Source organism: Cheilinus undulatus, linkage group 3 (assembly GCF_018320785.1).
Source record: "Cheilinus undulatus linkage group 3, ASM1832078v1, whole genome shotgun sequence".
NCBI classification, from domain to species: domain Eukaryota; kingdom Metazoa; phylum Chordata; class Actinopteri; order Labriformes; family Labridae; genus Cheilinus; species Cheilinus undulatus.
Window position 1 is genome coordinate 35,868,381 of NC_054867.1, and position 12,839 is coordinate 35,881,219.

At 41.1% G+C, this 12,839-nt stretch overlaps 1 protein-coding gene across 1 annotated transcript in view; it reads right to left on the reverse strand.

Annotated features, from left to right (window-relative positions):
• The window catches only part of megf6b (multiple EGF-like-domains 6b), a 103,582-nt gene that overhangs the window by 17,789 nt on the left and 72,954 nt on the right, over positions 1-12,839 (reverse strand). Inside the window, exons 9-26 of the mRNA XM_041783597.1 lie at positions 12,126-12,248; positions 11,479-11,601; positions 11,225-11,362; positions 8,942-9,064; positions 8,578-8,700; positions 7,848-8,018; positions 7,090-7,221; positions 6,866-6,994; positions 5,713-5,841; positions 5,355-5,489; positions 4,178-4,312; positions 3,976-4,101; positions 3,749-3,880; positions 3,265-3,393; positions 3,013-3,144; positions 738-866; positions 517-645; positions 54-182 (exon numbers count right to left, since the gene is read on the reverse strand). Coding sequence (XP_041639531.1) covers positions 54-182; positions 517-645; positions 738-866; positions 3,013-3,144; positions 3,265-3,393; positions 3,749-3,880; positions 3,976-4,101; positions 4,178-4,312; positions 5,355-5,489; positions 5,713-5,841; positions 6,866-6,994; positions 7,090-7,221; positions 7,848-8,018; positions 8,578-8,700; positions 8,942-9,064; positions 11,225-11,362; positions 11,479-11,601; positions 12,126-12,248 — 2,367 coding nt within the window. The remainder of the gene's footprint in view (positions 1-53; positions 183-516; positions 646-737; positions 867-3,012; positions 3,145-3,264; positions 3,394-3,748; positions 3,881-3,975; positions 4,102-4,177; positions 4,313-5,354; positions 5,490-5,712; positions 5,842-6,865; positions 6,995-7,089; positions 7,222-7,847; positions 8,019-8,577; positions 8,701-8,941; positions 9,065-11,224; positions 11,363-11,478; positions 11,602-12,125; positions 12,249-12,839) is intronic.

Below are 12,839 nucleotides of genomic sequence, written 5' to 3' on the forward strand. Positions count from 1 at the left end.
AGTATGTACTTGTCTTATAGAGGAATACTTTGATGTATGTTGTGCTCACTGACCCTCAGTGCAGTTGGGTCCGGTCCAGCCAGGCGTGCACACACACTGTCCGCTGGCCGGGTGGCAGACGCCGTCATTACGGCAGCTACAGGTTTGGTTACATCCGTCCCCAAAGGAGCCAGTCGGGCAAGCTGCCATGAGAGGGACAAACAATATGATTACCTCCTGGTGAACTCTGCTGATCAAAAGTGGAAATTTCAGAGTCTGGAAAGTGATCGCAACCACAGCATGGGGAATGTCCAGACCCAGCTTTCTCATGTGTGACTGAGCTGGGTTTTCCCAAATAGCTCTCAAACTGAACAAGTTTTTGTTCCACTGTGAGTCAGAGTTACAAAGATGCTCCCAGTGCTTTGACGCAGCTACATATATGTCATGTTATGGTCTATGTGAGCCTCTGATTCCACCTTTAGAGTTCTGCCAGTGCCCATCAACTTTCCAACTCCCTGTAGTGAACCTGTCACTCACTCTGGTTGCAAAAGGGACCGATCCAGCCAGCAGGACATGAACAAACTCCGCTAACGTGGTCACAGCTCCCGCCATTCAGACACAAACATTTCTCCTGACAGTCAAGCCCATAGAAACCCTGCGGACATGCTGAACCACACAGGGATAAAGGTTACATGTTAGAAGCATGTATACATTTTCAGTTGGTGAATTTGGCTGTTTGATTGAGTATCTTTTCTTACGTTTTTCACAGAAGGTTCCAGTCCATCCCACCTGGCAGGTACAGGCTCCACTCACATGGTCACACAATGCCTTGTTATCACACTGACAGCGATGTCGGCAGCCGAGACCAAACATGCCTGCTGGGCACTCTGAAGATATCAAACACATTAGAATTTAACTTAAAAAGGAAGCTTTGAAATTAAGCAATAACTTGATGGTAAAATCTGCAAATAAAAAAGAAAACTAGATGGTACAGCACATAAATCCACTGATTTGGAATCTTTAGCATCCTCTGGTGGAAACAGAAGCCTTAAGATTACATGCATCCATACTTTATAGTTTGCTATATTTTTCCTTAATAACGAGTAAATTGTGGTTGCACCAGATTTTATCTTATCTATTTCACTATACCAGAACAACAATGCTAATTTTCCATAACAGGGACTTAATTTAAGCCAATTTCTTAAGTCCACAAAAATAAAGCCTTTATCTGCACCAGTGTAGCTAACTTTATAAAGCAGGTGCCCTTATACAGAGGTCAGAATCCTTGATGCACTGGTTTTAGGATTGATTCCCTGGTGATATCTGGTGTCTTTATTCCTTTCTCTCCACATATTCTCTGTCTTTTTTCAGCAGTACAATTAAGATGAAGGCAAAAGCCCCCTAAAATGTACCCTTTATCATGGGACAGCCTGCATTACTTTCTCTCCATGAGATATCAAAATCAAGATGTTGAGAAAACAACTGCAACTTCCCTGCCATCTTGGAAAATGGAGACTGCATAAATATTCACCCCCTTTAAAGTGACTGACCTAATCCACAGAGGTCCAGCCAATTGGTGCTAATAGTCTCACAATTAGTGAAATGGTGATCACCTGAGTGCAATGAATTGTTTCTCAAGTGGTTGTAATATAAAGACAACTGTGTCTGGAAGGTCCAATCACTGGTGAATCAATATTCCTGGCTACCATTACACCATGAAGACAAAGGAACACTCCAACGAACTTAGAGAAAAGGTTATTGAAAAGTGTAATTCAGGGGATAGATACCAAAAAAACATTTAAGGCACAGGGCATCACCAAGAGTTCAGTTAAATCCATCATCAAGAAATGGAGGGAATACGGCACATGTGTAAATCTGCTTAGATTAGGCCATCCCACAAACTGAGTGACCGTGCAAGAAGAAGACTGGTAAGAGAGAGGCCACCAAATCACCTATGACTACTCTGAAGGAGTTACAAGCTTTAGCAGCTGAGATGAGAGAGAGATGCAAACAACTGTTGCCCAGGTTCTTCACCAGTCAAAGCTTTATGGGAGAGTGGTGAAGAGGAAGCCACTGCTGAAGACAACTCATGTTAAATCTGGACTGGAGTTTGCCAAAAGGTATGTGGGAGACTCCATGGTCAAGTGGAAGAAAGTCCTTTGGTCTGATGAGACCAAAACAGTGCTTTTGGCCATCAGACAAGACACCATGTTTGGAGGACACCAAACACTGCATATCACCACAAAAACACACCATCCCCACTGTGAAGCACGCTGGTGGCAGCATCATGCAATGGGGATGCTTCTCAGCAGCCAGCCCTGGAAGGCTTGTAAGGGTAGAGGGTAAAATGAATATGGCAAAATATAGGAAAATCCTGGATGACAGTTTCATTCAACTTGCAAGAGAACCAAGGCTTAGAAGAAGATTTAATTTCCAGCAAGACAATAACCTGAAGCACACAGAGAAAGCTACACAAAAATGGTTTAGAGACAACAAGATGAACGTTCTGGAGTGGCTGAGTCAAAGCCCGGACCTAGATTAAACAGAGAATTTGTGGCTGGACTTGAAAAGGGCAACCCGACAGAGCTTGAACAGTTTTGCAAAGAAGAATGGAAAAAAATTTCAGTGTCCAGATGTGAAAGCCTGAATGAGACCTAGCCACACAGATAAACGTGCATCCACTAAATAATGACTTGAAGTGGGTGAATGTTGATGCAGTCACTTATTTTACATTGTACATCTTTATATAATTGACATTACTTCATAAAAATCTGATTTCACTATGACATAAAGCTCATAGTTTAACGTACCCCTTAGTATGCCACTGAGAAAATGACATTGCACTGAGAAACACTGGTGACACTTCTGCTCATTATAGAGACTTAAAAAAATTGGTAGAAATGATGCACTACTACACTAAAACAAGCTGAGAACATGCTACTTTCACACAAAAATGACAAATATTAATTTGAAGTTATAAAAGTTTGACGTCTGAGTCCTTAAATGCTGTATTGAAAACACATATGGACATACTCTGATGGCAGCGTGGCCCAGTGTAACCAGCCTCACAGTTACACTGTCCCGTCACAGCGTCACAGCTTCCATCCCCGTTTCTACAGTCACATGTTTCTGCACAGTCGGCCCCCCAGTGTCCCGCATCACAGGCTGCAACAGAATCATCACGTTTGAGTGTTGGTTATAAATAAAGAAAAAACACTCAGAGCTTTAGAGGATGTATTGTCTTTGATAGAGTGATAAAGGGTAGGTGTTTTTCAGTTTTGTTACCTTTCCTGCAGTGGTGTCCAGTCCAGCCGGGAGCGCAGGTGCACCGCCCGCTCACTGAGTCACAGCGAGCGTTGTTCTCACACACACACTTCATCAGGCATCCTTGACCGAAGCGACCAACTGGGCATGCTGCATGGGAGAAAAAATACGTCAAACGTCAAGACTAATCGACCATAACAAACTCCACCAGATCACCAAGTTCCCATGACAGCCTTGGTTCTGTGATTCAGCCGTCAAGTGATGCTTTCAGAGTCAGCGGTCGTTTCAAATTGAACTCATTTATCCCCTCAAGGTGAAAATATGTCTGAGATTGATTTGATGCAGCTGAGGGATTCTAGTAGTGACCTGAGAGAAAAACTTCACCATCTTCTGACATGTTGCCTTGTTTCCGATCCAAACTGCACTGCTGCAGCGTTTCCACTCCACACTCCTGTTTAATGCATGTTGCTATGGAAACTAAGGATGCTCAGTGCTGATAACTTACAGTTGTGGCAGGATCTGCCCATGAACCCTGGAGCACAGATACAAGATCCGTTGTGTTTATCACACACGCCTCCGTTCTCACATACGGGGCAGGTCTGTGTGCAGCCTGCACCCCAGAAGCCATCAGGACACACTGGAAGAGAGAGATTTGTTCACATTTAATCACATTTATCATGGAAATATGTGCAGTTATTTTTCTCTAGGCAGTAACGACAAACATCTACTCACAGCTCTCACAGTGCTCCCCTGTCGTCCCTGCTGGACACTTGCACTGTCCCGTCACTTTGTCACATGGGGCTCCAGTGCAGTTACAAGGATGCACGCAGCCCTCTCCAAATCTGCCATCTGGACAGTCTGACACGCACACAGGAAAGAGATTTAACAAGAGTACTGAAGACACAGGAAATCTCTCCTGTGTGAGGCTACACACCTTGATCACAGTTCTCTCCATGGCGACCAGGTGGACATTTTCTTTGGCATTCCCCAGTCACATGATCGCATGATACTCCAGGTGAACAGGAGCACTTCTTCTCACAGCCAGCTCCATAAGTACCAGGGTTACACTCTGGAGACAGAACAGGAGGCAACTTTAAGGCAAGGAAATGAGATCAACTCATGGAAAAAAAGAACAGTGATTTCCTCAATGTGTTTTTTTCTCTTTTAAAAGAGGTGACTTGGCTTCTCCTTGACTGACTCGTAATTTAAAACAGCACAGGTTTGTATCACTTGAATGATTACAAGAAAGCCAAATGAACTTGGCGGCAACCTAACTATACTTTCATTATCATTACCCTCTGATAACAAATGTACGTGGTTTTAATTAGTACTTTGAAGCACTTAACCTACTTTTTCTGATTGAAATACTGACATATTTAGAAAACCCTGAGGAGACCCGTTGCCACAGGTGTATAATGTCAAGCATCTATGCAGTCTCCATTTGCAAATGTTAACAAACGGAGACTGCAGTAGGTTGTTCTGAAGAGCTCAGTGATTTCAAGTGTGGTATTGTGATAGATGCTACCTTTGCAATAAGACAGTTCATGAAATTCCATCCCTTCTGTATATTCCACTGTCAACTCTGAGTGATGTCGTTAGACGGTGGAAGCGTGTAGGAATAACAGCAACTCAGTCACCACATAACTTCCACTGGAATGTAAGCACAAAAACTGCAGCGAGAGCTTCATGGAATGGGTTTCCATAGCCGAGCAGCTGCATGCAAGCCTCACATCACCAAGTCCAATGTCAAGAGTCAGATGGAGGGGGGGGCAACTCCATATTAAAGTACAAGTAATTGAATACAATATCATTGAAGTCCCTGTTAGTTTAATGGTCAGGTGTCCAAATACTTTTTCCATATAGTGTATTTCTTTCATGTTTTGTATGCATGGATGTTTTGTCTTTACCCTTTAAGTCTCCAAGTTGAGGCATTCAGTTTGGGGTGTGAATTTTGGCGTGTATTGGTATTATTGTGTTATCATAAGGACTTTCTCATACATTTGTTGATTCAATAGAAATAAATCTCAGTGTAAAAACATTTTAGGGTATCACACAAATTTTAGAACATTTAGGTTAAGTTTTCAAGCAAGGCATCATGACCTTGCACTCACCTTCCTTGCAGGTGTTCCCTTGGTAACCAGGCTTGCACACACAGGTGCCATGGCGACGGTGACACTCAAGTGTGTTCTTCTGCACGCACTGGCACTCCTCGGAGCAGCCGGCACCAAAAGTCCACTTAGGACAGGCTGAAGGAGGAGGAAAAGAGGAGACATGGGTGATTGAAGTGTGATGATCACACAGGAGAACGGAGAAAAAAAATATGATGAGACAGAAAACTTCCAACCATGATAAATGAATTTACAACTCCAAACAGATGCTTGTTAGGTGCAAAAAAAAAAAACCCAATTCAAGTCTGAAATCAGTGCTTCTGGAGGTTAAAGTTGAGAGTCTGGTGATGTTTGGACTTACGGAGGTGGCAGAATCGTCCGTACAGTCCAGGATCACAAAGACAGGCTCCGTAGGTTCGATGGCAGCGCCCATTATTGGCACAGTTGCACTTCTTATTGCACTGCTTCCCATAGAAACCTTTAGGGCAGCCTACACAGAGAAAACAACTCACAGTTAACCTAGGAGAACTCTCTTCTGAGATTCTGAGATCAAGTAGTAATAGTGTGACACTATTTTAGGTATCAAAATAAACAAATTCTTTAGTTTGGAAAGTTTAGAGGTTTTTAACTTTGTCATTTATTTCTATTTCATTTTGACTTTTTGTTTTCAATTTCAGTTTAGTTTAAATTAGACTTTATTCCTAGTTTATTTATTCTATTTTTTAAAGTACTCTTAAGTTACATTTCCTCTTGACCCTGTTGCCCTGTACCATGGTACATCGTAATGCTACACCTGTGGTTTTGTCAGAGTTAGCACAAGGAGAACAACATGGAGAACATGACTTCACTTTACTTACTTTAGGCTTAAGTTAAGAAAAAAACAAAGTTGTGTGTTAGCAAAGATGCAAACATCTACAAGCCGTGGTCATTAAGCTACACTGGTGGAGTGCAGCAGACCTGGGGCCTGTAGCACGAAGCGTGGTCACCTTACCCTGGGTAACTCACATCTATCCAGGGTTGACTAACCCCAACAATGGCAATCAGGATAATTGATAGCACGACGCGGGTTATCCACACGGTAACTCAACCGAGGTTTGTCTCATCAAGAGCCGTGAACGCGCACGTATAAAGGGAGGGCACAGAGGCAGCTGACCAATCACAATCATGAGCGCTAAACAGATGGAGAATCGCAAGAAAGCAAGTGACAGGGCACCCTACTTCACATGTGAGGAGAAACAAATGGTGATTAAAAATTGAGGTGTAAAACAGCCACAGCTACAAACTGTTAGATTCAATGTGTCCCTGACCCCTACAGTCTGGATTTTGCAAAATAAACATATTCCTAATGATATTCCATTTAGTAGATCTGCAAAACACAATACAGTTACAGTTAGTTATGGGCTTATAATAAAGCTTCATTCTATTTTGATGGAGTTTCAGTTGTTGATTAAAGTGTCACTTTTGTTTTTTTCATTTGATAACGATGATAACTTCTGAGTCTGGGATAAACTCACCGTCTTGGCACAAGTCCCCGCTGACACCTGGTGGACAGCGACAGCTCCCTGTGACTGGATCACAGCTAGCTCCATTCTTACACTTACAGGGGAAGGAGCAGTTTTTCCCAAAATATCCCTCTGAGCATGCTATTGGATTAAAAAAGTATAATGTTTTATTTCTTCACTGTTAGTAGGCCTACTGTGTTGCACATCTGTATGTATTTGTGTAAGTCTGTTCTTACTCTGGTTGCAGACTATGCCTGTCCATCCATCGGGGCAGTCGCAGCCAGTTTTCCAGGGGTTACATTTTCCTCCATTAGAGCAGTCATCACACGTCAAACTGCAGTCATTTCCAAACGTGTCGTCCAAACAAACTAGAAAACAACAAGGGGATGGATGGATTAAAAGTTCCACTCAAACATTCAGGTTTTTCACCAAGAAGGAGCAGAAGATGGAATTTTTTATTTGAATGTCAGTGGCTGTGAATGCGTCAAAGCTAACAGAATAAAACTTTCAGTGAAATCAGGAGCATGTGGGCGAGAAGAAAGTGGAAATAAGTAAAGATGGAAAAAGTCCGCATAATGTCCTTAATTATCTAAGTGGCAATGAAAATTCGCCCCAACTTTCCCACCCAATCAAATATTTGTAATGTCAACAAATTTCAAAACTTTCTCTAGATGTAGCTATTGTCAGTTCTGATTAAAGGAACATTTAAATTTCAACCTCTGCTGTTGTAAAAGTGCTGATTAAGTTTGGGTGAAATAAACCAGATCCCCCTGACTTTCTCAGGTTCTGTTTAACTACCACAACCTATAAACCTCAGCATTCCTGCCTGAGAAGCTGAGCTGATACATAGCTCAGTCATTAACCCCCACCATGTGGTCCGTTTCTGCCTGCAGTAAATGAGTCTTCACCTCCAGGGAGTCACACTCAGGTAATAGGATACAGGTTTCTGTAAATGAAAATTTGCTGTTAATGGGTTTTAGGGGAGGACACAAACCGAATTTCTCTGCCAGGTTGCTCTCGGCCCTCAGCTCCCCCTCGTCGTCTTCGTAGTCATCGAAGCGCTCCAGAGCTTGGTTGTAGTCCTGCATCAAGGTGAGCTGGGGGCGAATGAGAGGCAGCTCGATGGCTCCCCCACTGGACAGAGCTTCAACTGCATCTTCTAGAGCTGCAGGGAGACAGAGAGACAGTCAGTCATTTTCGTACATTATTCATTTAAACTCTTAAAATCTCTTCTTATTTGTGAATATGACTAAGAAAGATAAAAATACTATTACCAAACTTAGCTGTAATTAGTAAGGGCTTTCTAATATTAACATATGGTGATTGAGGCATTTGAGAACCCATGACTTACTTTGTGAGTGGGTTAACTGGCTGAAAAGAGAAAAAAGCTCTGTTTCTTTAGTAACAGCAGTGCTTTCCACAATGTGACAGGTCCAAATGTGTGCTGCAAAAAGGCCCATTATTCCAAACTATGAATATAACTGGGAATACCTGTGTTCTTTGTTATTTTTCTAGCTGTGACACGAAAAAAGAGCCAATTTAGAAAAGACTGAATAAATCAGAGCCTTTTTCAAATCTCACAGTCTCAATGAATGACTCTGAACACAGGATGTATTTTGCAGTACAACTATAGAAGTGTGCCAGGTTTCCGTTGGCATGTTTCTGGTGTGATCCTCACTCGCCCACTCTCTCTCTCTTATTTTGCCTTGATTGCTGATACTTACGGATACAGGATTGCCGGTCCTCGTCCAGACGGAAACCCCGGCGGCAGAAACACTGAAAGGAACCCGCGCTGTTCTGGCATGTGTGATCACAGCCACCGTTAACGGCCAGACACTCGTCTACATCTAAACAACACAGACACAAACACTTAGGCTACATCCAGAGGAGAAGCCAGAGCAATTGAAGTGAACAAATCCCCCTCTGAATGTTAGACTGAAACAAAAACAACACTGTATGTATGTTTGTGTTGATGGATTTACAGTCAGACTGGAACTCTGCCAAAACAGCAGACGTAAAAATTCAGGCTCATAAAAGTGTCATAAAATCAGAAGTGTAATCCGCATTGTGATTGAGGGTTAAACGTACCGTCACAGCTACATCCGTCTGAGTTGAGTCTGTACCCCGCTGAGCAGTAACACTCGTAACCCCCGGGGTAGTTGGTGCAGTCCTGCTCACAGCAGGAGATCTGCTCCCCACACTCGTCCACGTCTGCCAAACACAACAAGACAGACAAGAATTATGAGCCAACCGTACTTCCCTACACACCAGCATAAAGGTTTTATGAGAAAATATATGTTCAACAGCCTATTAAGGTAAAGTTACAGCTTATGGGGAACATCACTGTACTTATGGCATTAAGTATATTTCCCTAAGAGAGTTTAGTAAGCATGAGTGTTGACTCCTGACCTCTGAACTGTTTAAATTTATCTCCACCTCCTGGTCAGACCAGCATTTTGTCCTTGTAGATTAAAGTTATAAAGATCCAATGCCTTTAAGCTTTTTTTCCCCCAAGGCAGCTGTAGATTAAAAAAATAGAAACTTTATGATCACTGTAGAGTCTAAGGATTTATTTGTTTTCAGTTTTATTGGTGTTGTAATGCAGCAATTCTTAACCTTGGGGTCCCAGACCAGTAAATTCTGGAAGTCCCAAGATGGCTATGGAGAATAAAAAGAATGATATCCTAAAACTTGATTAACATGTATTTGAAAGAGGGCTGTTGTTGTTTTTTTATTTACAGTACAACACCTGTAACAGAGATATATATTTTGGCTTATAGGTGTGTTTCATAGGGATTTTAGGAAGCTGTTTTAGTTTGGCAGTGTGCCCGCTGCATCAATGAACCCAATGTCAATACCACGTTTTATGTTTAATGCAACATCTTTTTTGATCTCATTAACATTTTAAAGTTTCTTCTAAGCATCAATTCAAGAAGGGAGAAGACACTATAGGATAAACTTTCAATATTGAGGTGCAAACCCTAAACCTGTTATCATTCGGAATCGTGACCCTGAAAGGTGGACAACCACTGTTGCAGTGGAAAGGATGATCTGTGCTGCTCTCTGCAGTGATAACAGCATAAAAAAATGATTTGGTGCAATCTTTCTGGTATCATTCCTTTACATCAGGGGTGTCCAAACTTTTTTCCTCAGGGCTGTATAGAAAAAAGTAGAGAAATGACTAGATACTATTATACATCTAAGCTTTAGTATATCACATTAAATAAAACCAATCCAATACAGGACAAGATGAGTTTAGTAACTGAATATACTTACCTTTTGCAAGATGGCACATACATTTTTATTTAGTCTTAGAAAACTTGCTTGTTTTGACGTGAATAAAACCTTGTTGATTTTTATTTTAAAAATTAGAAAATCTAATTACGACAGTCTCAGAGCAAACAGAGCCACCCCTGAGTTCTTTGGAGCCTCCCATAGGTCCCAGAACCCCAGGTTGGAAAACCATGATTTAAACTCTGAGTTTCCGATTCTTTGCTCCAGCTGTTGGTTTTATTTTAATGTTCCTGAAGGGAGAACAAAATGTGGCTGTGGCACTTCTCAAAGATACAAGATGATGCTCTTTAACTACGTAGGGATATTTTAAACTTTAGAGCAGCCTTTCCCAAACTTAAGTGTTCTGTGGCCCAGTATGAGACCTAAAAATATTCTCGGGCCTACCAAAACGCTTGTGTAACCATAACATGAGACACAACTATTTAGTTTTTATTTATCATATTTTTGTTTCATAAACAGGGAGTTTCAATCCAAATGCTTTGCTTTTGGACACAAAACAATAATCCAAATATGTTAGTAGGGTCAAACAGTACAATTAATGAGCCACTGCCAGTTACAATCAGGCATCTGCAAAGTCACTTAAGTCTGATTCTTATAATATTTATCTTGGTTTACATACAAGTGAAATCTTTCCAAGTAACCTTAATGTCTCCAAAGACATGGGCAAGTTCTTAAAATTGGGAAGCTGGAGAGTCAACAGTTAATCTAAAACCAGTTAAACCATGACATAGCAAGTAAATGACTCCTCCAGGCCCACATACAGTACTTTTGGCGCCCACCCTTTGGGAAACACTGCTTTTGAGTGTTGTTTTTATCTTTGGAATGCCAAAACTCCTGTCTGCACAATCAGTTTACCTTTAAAGGTACTAATGAAGGCACTTTACACCTTGAAGCTAACTGGAACTATTCAAAATCTGTGATTTGCTTCTCTATAAGTGCATAAAATATAAATAATTCTATAAAAATACACCAAGGATTTCTGGAAACTTGCAATAAGTGAGTGTAGAAAGTAAAGGAAGTCTGTGTTGTATAACTGCTTAGAAGTGTTTAATCAATGCAAATTCATAAGTCTCTCACCAACGCAAGTTTTAAGGTCATCATCCAGTCTGTAACCATGGTTACAGGAGCAAACGGGCCCACTGGTTGAATGTTGGCAGTGGTGTGAGCAGCCGCCGTTGTTATTCTCACAGCTGTTCACAATCTCCATCTCAATCCCTTTTGAACATGCAAAGTGAGATTATTAAAACTGAAAAAAGGACTTAAATATCAGGAATAACTTCACATAATGCAAGATTTGTATTCATATATATTTAAAGAGAGTTTGCACTGACTGTAGCACTGTTTTCCATCAGACCCCAGCTCGTAGGCCGTGTTACACACACAGGCGAACGAGCCCAGCGTGTTGTGGCAGCCGTGAGCGCAGTTGGCTTCCTCCGTCTCACATTCATCGATATCTGTCACAAAAATATGAAACAAAAAAAGAATAAAAGTGGAATACATCTGGTTTGCACTAGTTCATTTGCATCCACCGTTGTTACATACAGTATGTGCTCTTTACATGTCAAATCCTTGACAAGCATCTTTGCAGACATTTAACTCGGAGTTGGAAACACTAGGATGGAAACATTGGCATAAATCTGTATTTCCTAACTTCTAAATTTAGATTTATTGAAAGCTTTATGTTTTTAAATCACGACAAAGAAAATTTAGAGACATCTCTGTTGCTCTCAATGTATCACACAACAATCTGATTCAGGTCTTTAAACTTGACTTCTGAGTCAATACGGACAGAAATATTTCAAATGAAATGAAAGGTGTAAGATCCTTATTTTGATAGCATTACGTCTCAGCAAAGATGCACTTCTGAAAAGCTCTAAAAACAGCCCCAGAATATTGTAGATTGTTGAGTTCTTCAAACTGCCATATTCATGCCGAGGTACTTAATTATATCAACATTTTAGAACTAATGTTGTTTTACCTTCACACGTCTTCCCATCTTCAGCCAGCATGAAACCAACTTTACAGTCACAGTGAGCTTTGCCACCATCAACCCGACAGTCGTGCATACAGCCTCCATTCTGATCTGCACAGGGATTCTGCACTGCAACACAAAAAGCACACACTCATAAACATTAATATATTGACCTCATTCAGATGCTGCTTCTTGCACAGCAGTGGATAAAACTTTATAAACGGAGAACTTAATGCAGAGCATGTGTTGAACTTAAAGTCCACACTGCTAGTCTGCACTTCATCTCTTTATTGTTCTCTCTGCACAGCTCTGTGTGTATTTGACTTGTGTAAGCCTGTCAGACATCTGGGGTGAGAACCCTCGGCTCTGCAAAAATTAGAGGAAGCTGTTCACAGCCAACAATTACAAAGTAAAAGCACGAGAAAGACAGTAATTTAAAATGCATATAAGTATAATTTCACATCCCTTCAAGACCTGCTTAACTTTATGATCCAAAAGATCCCAGAGATTAAAAGAAGCAGGAACGTGAAAACACTAATTTGAGTTGGAGCAATAAAGCAGATAGCTGTGATTCACTTCAATTTGTCCCATGATTGTTGGTTAATCGGTTTCTAGATAGGACAGAATGACAGATAATAATTGCTGGCAGCAGATTCAGGCAGATGTGTTTTAGTTTTATGACCAAAATTTAATGAATCAGAATCCATCTTCATAATCTTC